The sequence below is a fragment of the Natrix helvetica genome, assembly GCF_964273705.1.
Source record: "Natrix helvetica genome assembly, chromosome: 1".
NCBI lineage: Eukaryota > Metazoa > Chordata > Lepidosauria > Squamata > Natricidae > Natrix > Natrix helvetica.
This window is the reverse complement of record NC_138548.1, coordinates 358421229-358442163: the sequence shown is the minus strand read 5'-3', so window position 1 is coordinate 358442163 and position 20935 is coordinate 358421229. Positions and strand designations below refer to the sequence as shown.

The following is a 20935-nucleotide window of genomic DNA, read 5'->3' as shown; positions in this document are numbered from 1 at the left end:
TGCGCAGGCGCAAAGGGAGGGGAGGCCGCTCTGCCTCGTAGGAGAACGTTCACTTTTCCTTCCTCGGTTACGGAAGTTGTGTGCCGCTCTATCTGTCTGTCTATTGCCATGGGACAGACCTCCAGATCTGTGCTAGACATGTGTCACTGATGGAGGAAACCCTCTGGAGCGGATTCAGAATAGAGCTGGGACTGGCAGGGATCCTGGAGGTCATCTAGCCCAACCCCCTGTTCAAGCAGGAGACCATTATGGAGCATCCATAACCTCTGGAAGCAAGTCTAGTTAATTGTTCTCATTGTTAGGAAGTTTCGTTGGGAGACGGGAGGAAGGCGAGGCACGTTCAAACGGCAAAATGGAGCAGCTGGAGGAGAGACTGGCCCACAAAGTGAGGAGATATCAACATTTGCACAACGTGGCGGGCAGGGACTACAAGAGCCAGGAGACGGCAGCCCATTCGGGGAGAGAAATTGGAAGAGCTTTGGAGGAGGATCCAAACCGAGGCAGAGAAAAGTGGAAGCAACTGCGGGACAAATTTGCCAGGCTGAAAAAAAGAATGAAAACAAAGAGCAGGGATCCAGGACCGCTGGCCCACTCTTTAATGCTGTCCTGGCTGGAAGGATTTGTAAAACTCTGGGAAACCCAAGTGAATGTCAACGGTGCTGCAGCGGAGGTAAGAAAACCTAATCTAGAACATGCTTATATTTGTAGAGAACTGTGTACATGGTCTCTTTTGACCCACAAACACATTCCTTCCGCATTTTGAGCTGACGATAATCACCTCTGTTCTGACCCAGACATACATAAGCAAATAGCATTGCATTCTCAAAGCAAATAGCATCACATTCATAACGTAGTGCGAACAGTTCTGTACAAATCAGCTCTACTTACTTTCATTAGATTTTTTAAAAATGCTAATTACATTGATGTCTTTAAAAGTGTTATGTATGTAACAACGTCTCTGTCTGTTTGGATTGGCACGAATTATATAATTGCAGCCTGAGGATGTCACGCCAGGCCCTCTAGAGAAAGGCTTTTTGGATTCAACCTCCAAGATGGAGGACATCTCATTCACATCACACCTCGCATCGAAGCATTCGGGTGTCTTCTCACTGCGCAGTAGCGACGATGAGGAGGAGGAGGAGAGTTCAAGCAGTGTGCTCACTGGGTCACCCAGAAAAGCACCAGTCCCCCAGTCGAGGAAAAGGAGGAAGAAGATGGGAAAGGATGAGATACTGGATGCTTTGGTCACTCTACGTCGGGAGCAACTTCAAACTGCGATGATGTCACTGTTGAATCCCGATAACGGCCGTCGCAATGATGAATACACAACGTTTGCTCTGGCTGTTGCGGATTCTTTGCGGAAACTTCCGCCCGAACAGGTGGAAGCCACCAAATCCCAGCTCTTCATTGTGCTTGCTGACGCACATTCCCAAGTGACAAAACCCGGCGGAACTGGGGATGCAGGTGCGTTTTCTTTTCGAGGCAGTAACCGGGGCTGATTGTGAGGTGCCTTTGGGGAGGAGAAATGCAAGGGGCGTCCAGGAGCTCGTGAGTTAAAGGTTTTCTTTTGGGGGTGGGGTGAGGGGAAGAGAGGAGAGAAAGGCAAAAAAAGTCAGCGAGATCTCTGTGCAAGACATGAAATACATTGCAATAAATGCTCTGTTGATCCAAATCAGTGTAGGGGCAGATCCGGTCCTCGATTGACCTGCAGCAGGTCCAGCTGTTCTTTTAAGAGCCGTGGTGGCGCAATGCTTAGAATGCAGTACAGGTAGTCCTTAACTTACAACAGTTCATTTATGGAACGTCGCTGAAAAAAGTGACTTATGACCATTTCCCACACATTGCAGCACCCCCTTGGATGCGTGATTGGATTGGATGCTTGACAACTGTCTCACATTTACGACGGTTGCAACGTCCTGGGTCTGGGGATCTCCTTTTGCAACCTTCTGACAAGCAATGTCTATGGCAGTGGTTCTCAACCTGTGGATCAGGACCCCTTTGGGGGTCGAACGACCCTTTCACAGGGGTCGCCTAAGACCATCGGAAAACACATATTTTCGATGGTCTTAGGAACCGAGACACCGATTTTATGGTTGGGGGTCACCACAACATGAGGAACTGTGTTAAAGGGTTGCGGCATTGGGAAGGTTGAGAACCGCTGGTCTACGGGGAAATCAGATTCACAACTGTGTGACTAATTTAAACAACTGAAGAAGTCACCCACTTAACAATTGTGGCAAGAAAAGTCGTAAAATGGGGCAAAACTCACTTAACAAATTTCTCGCTTAGCCCCATACATTCTCCGCTCAACTGTTGTTACAATTCGCGACTAAATTGCAGGCTGTTTCTGCCGACTGCCAGCAGTTCAGCAGTTCGAGCCCGACCAGTTCAAGATTGACTCAGCCTTCTGTTCTTCTGAGGTCAGGAGAATGAAGACCCCGATTATTTGGGGGCAGGGGGAAGCGACATGCTGACTGTGTTAACTACTTAGGGCTGCAAAGCACTGTGAAGCGGTATATAAGTCTAAATACATTGCTATTGCTCCCAAGCCTCTTCTTCAGAACTATCTACGGCCTCTGAACGGGGAGGCTCCATTTAGCAACTGGAGCGACGCCTCACAAGGAAGGTTGTAGGGCTGCCGAACACTGGAAGTGTAACATCTCCTGGTCTACCTTTTTTAGGCAGGAGATCTGCCATTTCTAGGAGCAAGACCAGCGTCAGAGGCTGCTTGCCCAACTGTAACACATGCTCCTTCTCGTCACACGTGTAGCCCTCGACTTACGACTGTTCAGACTAAAAACTGACGTGACCATTTTTTGCGAGAGTATTCAAGTTGAATTCGGGCTTTTTAATAACCTCCAGTATCTGTTCCCTCATGGAAGAGAAATGTGATGAATGTCAACGAGGATTAAAAATCTGCTTTCTTCTTAGATCCCACGGAACTTCTTCAGACAACTGTGGAACTGGGGAGTTTTTCTAGTGACCAAGGAATGACTGCTAGGCCGTTCAGCCAGGTATAACTACAACAGCAACTACTACTACTACTACTACTACTACTACTACTACTACTACTACTTCTTCTTATTATTATTATTATTATTATTATTATTATTATTATTATTATTATTATACGATTGTATCATAGCGGCCAGTTGATTCGCTGGATTTGGCATTGATTACTAGTCGGGCCCCACCCAGGGGCCTAGGACGTCGTAACGTATTTTCGCAATATACGTGCAGATCCAAGCAGTGCAGCTTTTTGCATTTGACTGATGGTGATTTTGTCAAGTTTTAACTGTTTTAAATGTAATTCCAGTGCTTTTGGAATAGCACCCAGTGTGCCGATTACCACTGGAATTACCACTGCTGGTTTGTGCCATAATAGTTGGATTTCAATTTTTAAGTCCTGGTATTTCACGACTTTTTCATGTTCCTTCTCCTCGACCCTGCTATCACCTGGTATTGCGATGTCTATGATTGTAACCTTCTTTTTCTCAACCAGTGTGATGTCTGGTGTATTATGCGCTAGTATTTTGTCTGTTTGTATACGAAAATCCCACAGGATCTTGACCATCTGATTTTCAGTGACTTTTTCAGGCTTATGTTCCCACCAGTTTGTTGTTGTTTTAATGTTATAATTTTTGCACAAATTCCAGTGGATCATTTGTGCTACTGAATTGTGCCGCAATTTATAATCAGTCTGTGCGATTTTTTTACAGCAGCTGAGTATGTGGTCAACAGTTTCATCAACTTCTTTGCAGAGTCTGCATTTGGCATCATCAGAGGATTTTTCGATTTTGGCCTTAATGGCATTTGTTCGGATAGCTTGTTCTTGCGCAGCCAGGATTAGTGACTCTGTTTCTTTCTTTAATGTACCTGTTGTTAACCATAACCAAGTTTTTTCATTGTCCACTTTATCTTTTATTTTTTCCAGAAATTGACCATGTAAGGCTTTGTTCTGCCAACTCTCCATTCTTGATTTTATCACATCTTTTCTGTATTCTTGTTTCGTCTGTTGGGCCTTCAGTAGATTTTTGTTCTTTACTTCGATTAATAGATGTTCTTGACTTTCTTTTAAATAATCAGCTAGTGCATGTTTTTCTTCTTCAACTATTTGCTTCACTTGTAATAGTCCTCTGCCACCTGATTTTCGGGGCAGGTATAGTCTATCAGTGTCACCACGTGGATGTAAACTGTAGTGCATTGTCATTAGTTTCCTGGTTTTTCGGTCCAAAATGTCCAAATCAGCTTGTGTCCAGTTACCTATACCAGCTGTGTATCTTATAACTGGTATTGCCCAGGTATTTATGGCCTTGATTGTATTTCCACCATTTAATTTAGATTTCAAAATTTTCCTAACTCTGTTGGTGTACTCTCTCCTGACAATAGTTTTTACTTCTCCATGTTTGATGTTATCCAACTGCAAAATGCCTAAGTATTTGTAGGCTTCATTTTCGTTGCATTTAATTAGTTGGCCATTGGGCATTTCAATTCCCTCACATGTAGTGATTTTGCCCCTTTTTATGGATACAGTGGCACATTTTTCCATGCCAAACTGCATTGAAATATCGGTGCTGAATACTCGGACTGTGTTTGTCAGTGATTGGATTTCTATTTCTGACTTTCCATAGAGTTTCAAATCATCCATATATAATAAATGTGAAATTTTTTCAGCTTCTTTGGCTGTTTGGTAGCCTAATTTCATTTTTTTTAAGATTACTGATAGTGGGATCATCGCGATGATGAAGAGAAGAGGTGAAAGTGAATCACCCTGGAAAATTCCTCGCTTGATATTAACCATTCCATAGTTCTCATTCCCTACTGCCAACTCAGTTCTCCATTGTTTCATCGCCTTTTCAGTGAAGGATGTAATATTTTTGCTAATGTCAGTTGTTTCTAAGCATTTTATGATCCAACTATGTGGCAATGAGTCGAATGCTTTTTTATAATCAATCCAGACCATATTCAAGTTCGTTTTTCTTTTCTTACAATTTTCTAATATCATTTTATCAATTAGGAGCTGATCTTTTGTGCCCCTACTCCTTCTTTTGTTGCCTTTTTGCTCTACTGGCAAGATGTTGTTTGTTTCCAAATAATCCATAAAGTTATCTGCAATAATGCCTGTGAGTAATTTAAAGGTTGTTGGCAAGCATGTTATTGGTCTGTAGTTTTCAGGTATTGTTCCTTCAGTTGCATCTTTCTGAATCAAGTATGTTTTTCCAGTTGTCAACCATTCATCAATTTGACCATTTTGTAAAATTTCATTCAGTTGCCTGGCCAACACTGCATGTAAACTGGTCAGATATTTGAGCCAGAAACCATGTAATTGGTCATTTCCAGGTGATGTCCAATTCTTTACTTTTTTTACTCGATTTTTGACCATCTCAGTTGTTATTTCTAATACTTGCATTTGTTTGTTACCAATGCTTTCCTCAAAGTCATGTATCCACTTTGCTTCCTTATTGTAGTCCTTTGCATTTCCCCACAATTCTTTCCAGAATTCAGCTGTGGCCTGCTTTTCTGGTTTTTGAATTTTGGTGCCACCATTCACATTAAGACTTTGATAAAAACGCCGTTGGTCTGATCGAAATTGTTGATTTTGTTTATACTGGATGATTCGTGCCTCATATCTTTCAATTTTTCTAGCTGTTGCTGTTATCTGCTGTTTTACAATCTCTACAGCTTCATTAATGTTTCTTGTATCCAATCTATATCTTCTGATTAGCTGATCTATGATTTTTCTGTTTTTAAGCCGTTGCTCATGCATGTTCTTTAAGTTGCTAGCATCTGCCCTTAATTTTTTGACTTTTTGTTCTAATCGGATTTTCCACTTTGGCTTTGATGCTTTTTCCATTGTGTGATTAGGTACTTTGATTTTAATGCCTAGTTCATTAGTGACTATTACAGCTGCACTGTACATTAACTGATTTGTTTCCAAGATGGATCCCGATTCAATTGTTGAAAGCACTGCATTAACCATTTTCATGATAGGACCCAAAATTTTCTTAGGGACAGTTTTTAATGATGGTAAACGTTGCCTTTCCTCCCTAGCCAGAAAATGCTCCATGATCTTGTCCTTCAGTTCATTTTGTTTTTGAGTTGGTTCATCAGTTGGTTCAATGGTAACTAGTTCTGGTGGTAGTGTTTTTATTTCCTCTCCGGCAGCTTTCTCTGAGAGTTCTCCTATGATTTCTTTAGTTGTGTCATGAGTATCACTTATTTCCTCTTGTGATGTTGTTGTTGTTTTTTTGCAATTTGCCTGAATTTCCTCAAGTTCAACTTCGCTAAACACTTTATTTCGTATAATAAATCGCCTTTGATCTGCTAGTCGTTGTCCACTAACATTTGAATCTGGATATTGTTGTTTCCATAAATCATACATTCGCTTTAAATAGCCTCTTTTTTTTGGCTCTGAGTTGTAATAACAGGCCATTATGGCACGATTTTCATCTGCACTATATTTCTGTCGTTTTGTTGGCTGGTCCACTTGTAGCCCACTTGTCGACGGATGCCCAGGGACCTCAACATCCGCTGCGGCCCTTGTTAACCCGCGCGACGACCGATGCGGTATAGAATTTTTATTCGTTTTTTTCACCATGTTGTATGGGTTGGCGAGTTTTTTTTATGGGGCCAGGTTGCCAACCTGACCCCAACCCTCCTCCTTTCTCATCCGGGCTTGGGACCGGCAATGGCGGAGTTGTTATTATTATTATTATTATTATTATTATTATTATTATTATTATTATTATTGCGTGGTTAATCTTTGGTGAGATTCACAGCCTTTGGGGCTGGTTGGTAGCTCAACAGCTCGAGTCCTAACCAAGGACCTAGGAACTGTTAAGGTAACGTTGAAGGATATAAGCTGTTCCAAGTAGGGCGGTTTTTTGTAGAATCAGAATGTTCAAATCTGATAAATTTAAAATTTCCAAATAGCGAGGTAGTCCTTTAGGTATTGCTCCAAGGGCTCCAATTACAATTGGGACAACACACGATTTCTATTATTATTATGTGGTTAATCTTTGGTGAGGTTCACAGCCTTTGGGGCTGGTTGGTAGCTCAACAACTCAAGTCCTAACCAAGGACCTAGGAACTGTTAAGGTAATGTCGGAGGATATAAGCTGTTCCGAGTAGGATGTCCAAGAATGTTCAAATCCAATAGATTTAGAATCTTCAAATAGCGAGGTAGCCCTTTAGGTATTGCTCCAAGGGCTCCAATTACAATCGGGACAACACTTGATTTCTTTTTCTACAGTCCCTCAACTTCAATTTGCAAGTCTCAGTACTTTGTGATTTTTTTCTTGCTGCTTATCTTCAATTCGCGCATCACCAGGTATTGCAATGTCAATGAACCAAACTTTTTTTTCTTTTCAACTATTGTTCTGTCAGGTGTGTTGTAGGCCAAGTGCCTGTCAGTCTGAATTCTGAAATCCCACAAGATGTTGACTTTTTCATTCTCTAGAACAGTGTTTCTCAACCTTGGCAACTTGAAGGTGTCCGGGCTTCAACTCCCAGGGAACGCTGGGAGTTGAAGTCCAGACATCTTCAAGTTGCCAAGGTTGAGAAACACTGCTCTAGAACCTTCTCAGCCTGATGTTCCCAGTGGTTTTTGCTCTACTCAAATCCAAACGTCTGGCACAATTTCCAGTGTATCATTTTAGCAAATTGGTCATGGCGTTGTAGGTAGTCAGTTTGTGAAATTTTGCTGCACCCACTGATCAAATGGTATTATTGTTGTTGTTGTTTGTTGTTGTTTGTTTGTTGTTAATATTACTATTACTATTATTATTCTACTCGTGGGAGATGGGAAGCTTTAGAGCAGGGTTTTTCAAGCCACGTTCCACTGAATTTTAGGATTTTGCAAAAAATGTGGCGAGATTCCTGGAAATTAGGGCAACAAAAAAAAAAAAGAGAGAGAGAGAGAGAGAGAGAGAGTAGAAATCATATCAAAAGGCAGGACTTGTTCTCCTGTAAAACCACGAGTGGCTATCACGTTGCAGGTCATGGATGATGGGTAATGTTTGGCAGTGGTTTGCTCTCCATGCTGTTTCAATTTAATTTCTGAACGTTTCGTTACCAGACTAGTTAACATCATCAGTCAGATTTTTCTAGTCCTGTCCCTCGTTAGCCTATAAACATCTTGTGAGGCCAGTTGGTTGTGTGATTGGCTGTTCGTTTGGAGCGATGTTTAAATTCTGAGCAGCTGATTGGTTCGCTTGTTGACAGGTCGTTGGAACAGTGTGGCTTCTTACAGTTATGCTGTAGTGGGTAATGTTCTTTAGCTAACAGACTAACAGGGGATTAAAAAAATGCTTGCTTTAGAGCAGGGGTCTCCAACCTTGGCAACTTTAAGACTTGTGGACTTCAACTCCCAGAATTCCTCTGCCAGCAAAGAATTCTGGGAGTTGAAGTCCACAAGTCTTAAAGTTGCCAAGGTTAGAGACCCCTCCCTGCTTTAGAACAGAGTTCCCCAACCTTTCTGGGTTGGCAAACCAGGGTTGGGGAGCGGGCGGGCGCATTTATGCACGCGTGTGCACATGCCAAAGGGTCACGAGCATGCGTGTGACACAAATGACCGTGAGCGTGTCTGCGATGCTCGCGGTGATACTAGTGCCCGTGTGATGCAACTCTAGCACAAGTGAGGATGTGTGTTCTATCCCGGGATTCCAATGAATATGCAGACACAGGCTTGGCTGTCTGCCATGACTAATTACAAAGATAAAGCCACCCCTTGGCTAGGAGCCTAGAAAGCTATCTTCAAGAAACCAAGATTAAACTTATGGAATGCTTTCTCAAAGGCTAGTAAAATGGACTGTTGTTTCCTGCAAAGATTCCCCTCCCGTCGCTCTTTGGGAACGGCCACACCCTTAGCCAGCTGTCCTTACTTCCTTCTATGATGTCTTCTCCACAGCTGTTCCTTTCTCCTATCAATTCAACGCATACGCACATCAGGGACAACCTCCCTCTGTTCCTCCTCACTGCTCCCTGACTCAGATGCCACCTGGTGGCCAACAGGCCTCTCTAGTCCCTGCTCTGACTCCAAACACCCTCCAGAGTCTTCCTCATCCTCCAGAGCAGTTCCAGAATGGTCTGAGCTGTCAGAGTCCACCAACAGCTCAGCCGGCCGCTGCTGGGCCACAACACTGTGCAGGCACATTTACCCCATCCAATAGTGGGCCATGGCCCACAGGTTGAGGACCTCTGCTTTAGAACACCTGTGGGCAACCTCTGAGCTCCGCCTTCTGGCCACTAGAAAGAGGAGGGGCTTCATTAAACGCTTTGAGCCTGTTTTGAACCTGCCCCACCCAAACCCTCCCCGTCGCTTGAAGTGACGCTACACGTACGCCTCAACTTAACGACCACAGTTGGGACTGGAAAATTCACTGAGTAGCAGTGGGGGGTCGTTAAGCCAGGCATTATGCGATACCCTGATTCTGGGAACATTTTTTTTGCTGTAGTCGGTAAGGGAATCGCTGCCGTTACGTGAAACATCATGCAATCTCGATTTGCGGCCTTCCCTGGTGGCTTCCCCATGGACGTTGCTTGTGGGAAAGCCAGCTAGGATGGCATATCACCTGACCCCAGGATCCTGCAACTGTTACACAGGTAGCCCTCGACTTACGACCACGCTCGAGGCCAAAAATTTCTGTTGTTAAGCAAGACGTTTGTTAAAGTGAGCTTTGGCCCGTTTTATGACCTTCCTTGCAACAGCTGTTAAGTCAGGGGTGTCCAAACTTGGGAACTTTAAGACTTGTGGACTTCAACTCCCAGAATTCCCCAGCCATGGCTGGCTGGTTGGGGAATTCTGGGAGTTGAAGTCCACAAGTCTTAAAGTTCCCAAGTTTGGACACCCCTGTGTTAAGTGAATCACTGCCGCTGATAAATTGATAACCTGGTTGTGAAGTGAACCAGATTCCATTGGTCGCAAAAGGGGATCCCATGACCCCGGGACGCCCGCAACCGTCATAAATATGAGTCCGTTGGGCTCGCTTCGGCAGCACATATATAATAAATACGAGTCAGTTGTTAAACGCCCGAACGCAAATCGCGTGACCGGAGGGGAAGTGCCGCGACGGCCATAAGCGTAAAAAATGGTCCAGAGTCCTTTTTTTCACTTGACATGGTATTGCCAAACGGTCACTAAATGAACCGCTGTAAGTCGAGGACCACCTGTGCTTCATGTGGAATAGGAATAAACGTACACGTCCTTTGTCCGCTTCACAGGGCCTTCTGAGCTTTGAAGATGTGGCTGTGCGTTTTACCGACGAGGAATGGATGCTGTTGGATGCAGAGCAGCAAGACCTATACCGGGAGGTTATGGCGGAAAATTCTGGGATGGTGGCCTCTCTAAGTAAGGATCCCTGGGCTTCCACTCAGTCAAATTGTTCTTCCTTCCTTCCTATGGCGCCACAGTTTCCGGTAGAAGCAGGTCCAGCTGGCTGGAGTTGTCGGCTAGCAAAAGTCTGCCGGCCCAACTCTCCCTGCAGCTGAATCTTGCTGCACAGTTACTCCCCCCCGCCCACTAAGATACAATACAATACAATAGCAGAGTTGGAAGGGACCTTGGAGGTCTTCTAGTTCAACCCCCTGCCTAGGCAGGAAACCCTATACCGTTTCAGACAAATGGCTATCCAACTTCTTAAAGACTTCTAGTGTTGGGGCGTTCACAACTTCTGGAGGCAACTTCTGTTCCACTGATTAATTGTTCTCACTGTCAGGAAATTTCTCCTCAGTTCTAAGTTGCTTCTCTCCTTGATTAGTTTCCACCCATTGCTTCTTGTTCTACCCTCAGGTGCCTTGGAGAATAGTTTGACTCTCTCTTCTTTGTGGCAACCCCTGAGATATTGGGACACTGCTATCATGTCTCCCCTAGTCCTTCTTTCTCTTAAGCTAGACATACCTAGTTCCTGCAACCGTTCTTCATATGTTTTAGTCTCCAGTCCCCTAATCCTCTTGGTTGCTCTTCTCTGCACTCTTTCTAGAGTCTCCACATCTTTTTTACATCGTGCCGACCAAAACTGAATGCAGTATTCCAAGTGTGGCCTTACCAAGGCCTTATAAAGTGGTATTCACACTTCACGTGATCTTGATTCTATCCCTCTGTTGATGCAGCCTAGGACTGTGTTGGCTTTTTTGGCAGCTGCTACACACAGCTGGCTCCTATTTAAATGGTTGTCCACTAGAACTCCAAGATCCCTTTCACAGTTACTACTGTTGAGCAAGGTACCACCTATACTGTACCTGTGCATTCCATTTTTGTTGCCTAAATGTAGAACCTTACTCTTTTCACCATTGAATTTCATTTTATTAGATAGTGCCCAATGTTCAAGTTTGTCAAGATCCTTCTGTATCTTAAGCCTATCTTCTGGAGTGTTGGCTATTCCTGCCAGCTTGGTGTCATCTGCAAATTTGATGAGTTCCCCATTTATTCCCTCATCCAAATCATTGATGGAGATACAATACAATAGTAGAGTTGGACGGGACCTTGGAGGTCTTCTAGTCCAACCCCCTGCCTAGGCAGGAAACCCTATACCGTTCCAGACAAAGATCTTGGATGTAGTTTCCTTTTGGGGGTATTAATTAGAAATAAGATGGCAGCTAATTTTCTCCCTTCCTCCCCATCCCTGGGGGAAAGTGTGGTTGGCAGTGAAGAGGTTGCAAAGACATTGGGGAAAGGCCTGATGCTGCCTGAGGGTGTGGTTGGCCAACCCCAACAGCTGCTTTTTTTCAGAATTGGGTTTTACAGAGCCTGATTTCTATTCTCCCTCTTCCCTCTCTTTCTTCTACCCCCCCCCATTCCCTCTCTCCTTCCTGTCAGGCCTGCAGCTTTCCTTTGGATCTTTGGCCTGGCATTCTACTATGCCTTTTTCTATTGTGGGGAAATGGTAGGGGGGATTGTACGGAGTTACCTACTGTGTAGCCAAAACAAAATTCCTTTCTAGAAGCCCAAGGTCATCCTTTGTCTCTGCACCTCTGCACCTGACCAGAACTGGATGGGTGGAACCGCCAGCGTGGCAGTGGGAGATTGGACCATGTGATGGAATTGTGGGTGTGGGGGAGAAGCCCCCCTCCCATCTTTCCACAATAGAATAAGGCATAGTAGAATAATAAAAAACGTGGCAGCCAAAGATCCAAAAAAAAGCTGACACTCTCTCCCCTTCCCCCCCTCTCTTCTCTCTTATCCTCTTCTCTCCCCTTCTCTCCCCTCATTTCCTTCCCCCTCTCCTTCTGCCATCTCTCCATCCCACTACCTTCTACTATCGTGTTCCCCCCCCAAAAAAATACCCAGAAAATAAGCCGTAGCATGGTTTTTCAGGATGCACGTAATATAAGGCCTACCCCCAAAATAAGCCCCAGTTAAGCTTGTCGGATAGACGGCCGCATTTAGTACCGTATTTCCCCCAAAACAAGACCTAACCAGAAAATAACCCCTAATGTGTCTTTTGGAGCAAAAATTAATATAAGACCCGGTCTTATTTTTGGGGAAACACAGTATTCCCTTCTCTTTCTGTCCTCTCACCTCTCTCTCTCTTTCCTTTCTCTCTCCTCACCTCTCTGCCTTCTTTCTCCTTCCTCTTTCTCTCTCCCATTCTCTTTCTCTCCTTCGTTCTCATCTGTCCCCTTTCCTTTTCCCTTCCTCTCTTTTCCTCTTCCCTCCCCTCTCTCCTTCTCCCCTTCCTCCTCTTCCTGCCTCCCTTCCTCCGTCCCTCCCTCTTCTTCTTCCTCCTCTTCCTGCCTTCTTCCCCCTGTCTCTCCCTCTCTTTCCCTCTCTCTCTCTTCTCTATGGCTGTGAGCCTGGGAATGGGGGCAATGCTGTTGCCTAAATTTACCAGCAAAGCTTTTCCTTCTCAGTCCAGGAGCTCCAGCCAGAAATAAATGCTGAGGACCAGGAGGCAGAAGCAGCTGACAAACCTGAGCAGAAAGCGGAAGACGGAGAAGGAAAAATCCGCCCCCTTTTCCAGCACCCCACTGAAAGCGAGCTAAAGACTTCGTGCAGCTTGGGGCAGAGTTCAGCCACTGAGCCTGAGCAGGAGTGCCAGTATTCCTTGAAAACGGTGGCGTTTTCTCCTCCCTCCTTGGAATTTAGAGAATCCCCAAATTGTTGGGAAGCCGAAGCTAATGAAGAGGACATGCTGCAGACCCAGATCAGCTTCAGCGGGGAAATGTCCCCCAGCTTCGCTGACCCCGTGAAAGTAAACCGGGAGCTCGGACTTGAAGAGGAGAGCCTGAACGGAGAGACCCAAGGCAGGCTGGATGAAAAAGTGAGAGTCGATCCCATTCAGCAGCCACTGCCCTCGTGATATTTCAGAAGGCACCCCCAAAATGTTAAGGTTGAGCATGCTAAGAAAGAGAGATGATTGAAAATGGGGTTGGGGGTGGGGGAGCAACGATTACGTCAGGGGTGTCAAACTCAAGTCCCGCGAGCCAGATCCGGCCAATGGGGTGCTTACATCTGGCCCGCAGGACCGCCCTGAAAAAAGCAAAGGACCAACCTGTGTTGCCCTTCCAGCGAAAACGGAGCTCAGGAGACTGAGCTCCATTTTCATTGGCAGAGGGCTGCAGGAGGCCATTGCAGCTGAAAACAGAGCTTGGGAGCAATGTTCCCTCTAATTTTTTAGAGCAGAAAAGTATAGTGTTTGAGCGGCACATTTTCATGCCTGAGCACCCGAATTTTTTTCACAGATGTCACCTAAGACAACAACGAAATCAGTATTATTTGAAACTCAAAGTTATGTTTCTTCAAGGTACACGCTTAATTCAAAGTGTTATATAATATCAGTATCACTTAACAACGCTCCTGCTTAGCAACCAAAATGTTGGCTCAGAAACTCTGGCATTTGAAGCACGCAACTCTTAAAGCTGTCAAGTTACAAGACCCTTGCACCCCTAACCCTTTAGGGAAAAAAAAACCCAGGGGTCTTCAAACCTGACAGCTTTAAGATTTGTGGACTTCAACTCCCAGAATTCCTCCTCCAGTCCTGTTGGCTCAGGAACTCTGGCATTTGAAGCATGGAAGTCTTAAAGCTGTCAAGTTACAAGACCCTTCCACCTCTAGAAAAAAACGCAGAGGTCTTAAAACCTGACAGCTTTAAGACTTGTGGACTTCAACTCCCAGAATTCCTCCTCCAGTCATGTTGCAGCGACGTCATCTGCGTGGATCTGCTTCATCTTTGCTTTCTTCATTGTGGGCAGGGCTGCTGCTGAAGATGCCGACGAGTTGCCACCAGAATAACTGCTGCTACCTCCTCCTCCTCCAACAGAATCACCAGATTTGCTCCTGAGCTCAGCGCTGGGTTACCTCTGCCCCCTCCCCCTCTTCCGTGCTTTTGAGGAGCCATGAGGCTTTTTTTCCCCTGCTCCCCCCCCCCCCCCGGCCTTCCTACTGGCTCCTGCAGCCTCATGGCTCCTCAAAAGCACAGCGGAAGAGGAGGAGGGGGCAGGGGTAACCCAGCGCTGACTGAGCTCAGGTGCTCCGAGCGGAGGGGAGGCGCCGCTGCCACGCGCGGAGATGCCGGCTGGAGCTTTGGCGGCTTCATCTCAGCCGCAGCACCGGGCGGCAAATCCGGCAGTGCTGCCTGTTAGAGGAGGAGAAGGAGGAGGTGGCAGCAGTTCTTCCGGTGGCGGTGGGGGCTTTGGGGCTTCACAACTAGCCTCAGTCGCCCCGTGCTCCTCAAAGCAAGTCTGAGGAAGTCCTTTGCGGGCGGCCCGTTCTAGCTGCCTGCAAAGGACCTCCCCAGCTTCCAAAGCCTGTGGCAATAGAAATCACTGCGTGGCAGTTCAAACCTGCTGCGCGGTGTTTTCTTGCCACCTGCGCGCCCGCGCATCCGCGCACCTTAGAGGGAACGTAGCTTGGGAGCCCGTTTTCACGGGCAGAGTGCTCAAGCCACCACAGGCAACCCCGACATGAGTGACGTCATGTCACCCACCCTGGCCACATCCACCCCGTGCCCCGAGGTCAAGCACAACCCTGATGCGTCCCTCAATGAAATCGAGTTTGATACCCCTGGGTTATATGAGTCGCGGTGGCGCAGTGGTTAGAGTGCAGTACTGCAGGCTACTTCTGCTGATCGCCAGCTGCCAGCTTCTTAGAGCAGGGGTCTCCTACCCCTGGCCCATGACTTACTACTAGGCCTTGAGCCTTTTGGAACCGGGTCATGGACAGGGCGTGCATGCGCGCTTCCCCTCCTGTATGTGCGCACTCCATTTGCACAAGTGGGTTCGTTGTCCCGACTGTGTGAAACGCACTAAAGGGGGAATGGTGGGGTGTAGATGAGGACAGTTGAGGCCCTAATATTGATACACACACACCGTAATCATGGCTGCATTGCCTTCTTTCTTCTTTCAGGTAAGAAGACCTCTGGCAGACATCAATTCCTCCACACCAATACAGGAACCATTGGGCAGAGTGAAGATCCAACATTGGAAGGAGACCAGCCAAGAAGGTGACTTCCTGGGAAAGGCCTATCAGGGGCCAGGTTCAGGTGTGTTCCAGAATTCTGGTGGTGCCTCTGATTGAAGTACAGTATCATTGAATCTTTGGCATAGTTCCCACCTCCCTTAGAACACCAAATCCCCAGAACCACCTTGTTACTATTATGATTGGTTGCAGCCAGATGTTTAGACTGGATTTGGCGTGTTTATTTAATTATCAAGTTCTTCCCAAGGACCCCGGAGAGGCAGATGTTGTTTGATGATGTTGTTTTTTTTTAAATGGTCACAGGATGTTTTTATTATTATTTTCTATTACGTTATTACTTTTATGATGTTTAGAATTAGGAAACAATAAAATGCATATACTAATATATACTAATATATATTTTTTCCAATTTGTATGGCTGCCCATTTCAGATAGCAACTCTGGGCAGCTCACCACTGGTTAAAACAACATCCAGTAAAAAGCATGATAAAGGCCAATATACAAATATATAAAAACGGTCCATAATCAGTTTAAAAGCCGAAAGGAAGATTTAAAATTTACATTCAATTATAACTTAAAAGAAAAGTTCTTTAAGATGATGTATCACTGGTATTTAATACCAGGCAAGATATCCAGAACAGCGGTCACCAACTGGTGGTCCGTGGACCACTGGTGGTCTCTCAGAAAATTTTGGTGGCCGAAAAATTATTTGCATTTTTTATATCGTACTAAATACTATTTATCTTTTAAAAAATCATATTAGTGGTCCGCGGGATTTAAAATTATGAATTTAGTGGTCCCTAAGGTCTGATACGGGTGAAATTCAACAGGTTCTGACAGGTTCTGGAGAACTAGTAGTGAAAATTTTAAGTAGTTTGGAGAACTGGCAAATGCCACCTCTGGCTGGCCCCAGAGTGGGGTGGGAATGGAGATTTTGCAGTATCCTTCCCCTGGAGTGGAGAGGGAATGGGGATTTTGCAGTATCCTTCCCCTGGAGTGGGGAGGGAATGGGGATTTTGCAGTATCCTTCCCCTGGAGTGGGGAGGGAATGGGGATTTTGCAGTATCCTTCCACCAGAGTGGGGAGGGAATGGGGATTTTGCAGTATCCTTCCCCTGGAGTGGGGTGGGAATGGGGATTTTGCAGTATCCTTCCCCTGGAGTGGGGAGGGAATGGGGATTTTGCAGTATCCTTCCCCTGGAGTGGAGAGGGAATGGGGATTTTGCAGTATCCTTCCACCAGAGTGGGGAGGGAATGGGGATTTTGCAGTATCCTTCCCCTGGAGTGGGGTGGGAATGGGGATTTTGCAGTATCCTTCCCCTGGAGTGGGGAGGGAATGGGGATTTTGCAGTATCCTTCCCCTGGAGTGGAGAGGGAATGGGGATTTTGCAGTATCCTTCCACCAGAGTGGGGAGGGAATGGGGATTTTGCAGTATCCTTCCCCTGGAGTGGAGAGGGAATGGGGATTTTGCAGTATCCTTCCACCAGAGTGGGGAGGGAATGGGGATTTTGCAGTATCCTTCCCCTGGAGTGGGGAGGGAATGGAGATTTTGCAGTATCCTTCCCCTGGAGTGGAGAGGGAATGGGGATTTTGCAGTATCCTTCTAATACAGAAAATTCTTAAAGTGAATATAAAGGTAAAACCAACAAGTTTTCTTTTGGGGCTTAATGGAAAGAGACTTTTTTTTGGGGGGGGGATTTGGAACGTTGCCGTTATATATGTTGACAACAGCAAGACTATTTTATGCACAATGTAGGAAGGATATTTCGATTCCCACAATGGACAAATGGCTGCAAAAGTTGATGGAGTTAGCAGAGGTGGCTAAATTGACTGCTTATGATCAAAGCGAACCGGTAGTAAAAAAAAAATGCTAAAAAAAGTTTTTAAAAAGTTCTGATGATCAGCTGTGGAACAATCCGCTGTTCCCTAGAAATCCAGCTTTCTAGGGAATGTAAACCTTACGGCACAGCTGTCAACACCACCACCCCTCCGCTGTTCTACTTTACAGACTCAGAAAAGGCTTCCTGGTAGCAGACTTCAGAGCATTTCACCCCAATTATAAATCATTTTTTTCAGTGTCGTTAACTTGCTCAACAGTAGTAACCGTGATAGGGATCTTGGGAGTCCTAGTGGACAACCATTTAAATATGAGCCAGCAGTGTGCAGCAGCTGCCAAAAAAGCCAACACAGTCCTAGGCTGCATCAACAGAGGGATAGAATCAAGATCATGTGAAGTGTTAATACCACTTTATAATGCCTTGGTAAGGCCACACTTGGAGTACTGCATTCAGTTCTGGTCGCCACGATGTAAAAAAGATGTGGAGACTCTAGAAAGAGTGCAGAGAAGAGCAACCAAGATGATTAGGGGACTGGAGGCTAAAACACAGGAAGAACGGTTGCAGGAACTGGGTATGTTTAGCTTAAGAGAAAGAAGGACTACGGGAGACATGATAGCAGTGTTCCAATATCTCAGGGGTCACCACAAAGAAGAGGGAGTCAAACTATTTTCCAAGGCACCTGAGGGTAGAACAAGAAGCAATGAGTGGAAACTAATCAAGGAGAGAAGCAACTTAGAAGTGAGGAGAAACTTCCTGACAGTTAGAACAATCAGTGGAACAGAAGTTGCCTCCAGAAGTTGTGAATGCCCCAACACTGGAAGTCTTTAAGAAGATGTTGGATAGCCATTTGTCTGAAACGATATAGGGTTTCCTGCCTAGGCAGGGGGTTGGACTAGAAGACCTCCAAGGTCCCTTCCAACTCTACTATTGTATTGTATTGTATTGTAACTTTGAACGGCCACTAAACAAATGGTTGTAAATCGAGCACTATCCATGGGTAACTATGGTATGTTCTCTCTTTTATATTTCGGTATCTTCCAGGATCAGGAAACTCAACGCTGGAATCTACGGATGGTTTTCGGCTAGAAAAACCAAAGGAGATAAACCCCCACGGGAAATTATTGGAAAGAGCCCTGGGGAAACTCATCCAAGGCCCCAACGCTCAGGAGAGTCTCGAAATTAAGCAGGACATGGTCAGCTTACCGGAGGTAAAGCCTGACTTAGCCTTGTTTTGTGACGAGGTGTCTACAAACGGACCCGCGAAAACCCTCCAAGGAAGAGAGGCCAGTTTTAATCTCTCTGGAAATCTCCAGCCAAGAGCCGATCCTTCGGAGAGTCAAAATGCGCCGATGGAAAACGAACGCATCTATAAATGCTCCTATTGTGGGAAGTGCTTCAAGGAGAGCGTAGAGTTGGTGACCCACGAGAGAGCTCACATAGCAGAGAAGATTTACAGGTGCTCTCAGTGCGACAAACCCTTCTCTCACTGGATCGACCTTATGACCCACAGAAAAAGTCACCAGGGGGAGAAGCCGCACCAGTGCGAACGGGACTGCGCCAAATGCCTCAGGCAGAGGAGTTGCCCAATTGCAACCCACCAAGCGCAGCCTGGAGAGCAAGCCTGCCAGTGCCCAGTTTGCGGGGAACGTTTCAGCTGGAAATCCAGCCTTATCAGACACCGGAGAATCCACACGGGAGAGAAACCCTATCGGTGCGCTGAGTGTGGGAAAGGCTACACCCGTAAGACGGCACTTGACAGACATAAAAGGATCCACGGGGGGGAGAAAGCTTGTGAGGTCGGTGCTCCAAGCATGGGGCAAGCATCAGTGTTGGTCCTTCTTGTTTGAATCACATGAGGTTGGCAAGAAACATATTGCACTGTATTAAACATATTTAACGTGTTCTGATCTAGGCTTCCCAAAAAACCACAGGATAGAGTCCCGACAAAACCCCTTTTATTAAACAAATGTGAATTCCTCTCATTCACATTCAGCAAGGCTTGGCAAACAGTCTTTCAAAGGAATACTCATGACTACAGACCTTATCTAGCTTGGAAAGCTGCCATGTCAATATTTCCCAAAGGAGGTGCTGTGGAAGGAAAGACCGGGCACAGAGTCTCTGAGATTCATGGACAGATCTTCACACTCCTGAAATGAATCTAACGACCGACCGACCGAATTGTTTCCTGCAAAGCCCACTCCCCTTTCGCTCCTCTTTGATTTCCTATGGGAGGGGCCAATTACTTTCCACTGTGACTTTACTCCTAGGTCTACCCTGATTTCTGAGTTGTTCTTGTCTTTAGGGAGCTCTGCGCATGCGCACACTGGGAACAGTCCCCAGCTATTCCTCTGTCTCACTGCTGTCTAGCTCCGTAGGCACCTGATCACTGCCAGACGGCCTCAGCCCCGTCTCGGCCTCCGACACAGAGCCCTCGTCCAAGCCTTCCCCAGCCTCCAGGACTGGCCCATGTTCCTCCCCAATCTCCTCACTGTCTGACTTTGCTGCCAGCTCTGCTGGCCACTGGCCAGCCACAGCAGGAAGGAAGTTCACTTAGCTAAATAAATTGGGAGCAGAAAATTCATCGTTAAGTGGTGCGATTGTTGTTGTTGTTGGTTTTTTTGAACAAAATTTTATTGGTTTTTTAAAAAATAAAAAGGAAAGGGGTGGTGGAATAAGTTGCAAATTTTGGCAGTTGCAATATGTAGAAGGTGTCCCCGCCCCCCGTACTCGTAGTATTCATTTAAACATAAAACTCAATTCTAAATAACAATAATTTGTCAGTGTGTAAATTCAGATAATAATTTCAATCAATTTATATCAAACTGATTTTCTTACTCATTTTTGTGATCTGAGTTTTCTTGGTATTGCCCCTTCTCCCCCCGGCAGCAGGGCTCCGGCCCCTCCCGTGTCTTGTAGATCTGGTGTCAGATCATCAGGTTTATCTAGGAGTGCTTTGTTTTTTTCCATAAAGGCCTGAGCCCCTATGGTTGTGTTAATTCTAACTCTTGTGTCCTCCCAGAATATTAACATGCCTTCAGGCATCAACCATCTAAACCACACCCCCTTCTGGTATAGCTTCTTCGTTAATTGCGAATAAGTTTTCCTTTTCTCTTTCACTTTCTTGGGGATCTGTTTCAGAATGGTTATTTCTCTATCTTGATATTTCAACACTTGCCCCCTTTGTGCACTCTAAGTGGTGCGATTGTTAAATGAGGCTTCAAGTGACCACGTCCAATTTTATGACCTTTTTTTTTACCATGGTCATTCAGTGAACCACAGAACTGTTATGTAAACCACATGCTTGTTAAACAAATCTGGCTGTCCCTTGACATGGCCTGTTGGAAGCTGGCTGGGAAGGTGGCAAATCACAATTGTGTGACTGCAGGACACAACAACCTTTGTAAATAAATGCAAGCCAATTGCCAAGCGTCCAAATCCCAATCATGTGGGGGCGGCCAGTGCAACAGTTGTAACTCTGAGGAAGGGTCAAGGGTCACTTTTTTCAGTGCCATTGTAACTTCAAACAAATCATTGTAAGTTGAGGACTATCCATATAGCAATAGCACTTATATTTATATACCGATTCTCAGTACTTTACAGCCCTCTCTAAGTGGTTTACAATGTTAGCATATTGCCCCCAACAATCTGGGTCCTCATTTTACTCAGAAGGATGGAAGGCCTG

General features: G+C 45.6%; 2 protein-coding genes across 2 annotated transcripts in view; one reads left to right on the top strand and one right to left on the bottom strand.

Moving 5' to 3' along the window:
• LOC309397742 (uncharacterized protein) overlaps positions 1-20935 on the bottom strand; it is a 295216-nt gene that overhangs the window by 239121 nt on the left and 35160 nt on the right. The gene's annotated exons all lie outside the window — the stretch shown is intronic.
• LOC309397566 (uncharacterized protein) lies at positions 46-20007 on the top strand. Its single transcript, XM_081963684.1, has 7 exons — positions 46-670; positions 996-1464; positions 2932-3014; positions 10222-10348; positions 12850-13259; positions 15344-15479; positions 18295-20007. The coding sequence occupies exons 1-7, from the start codon at positions 353-355 to the stop codon at positions 19098-19100; spliced, it is 2349 nt and encodes a 782-aa protein (XP_081819810.1). The 5' UTR covers positions 46-352; the 3' UTR covers positions 19101-20007.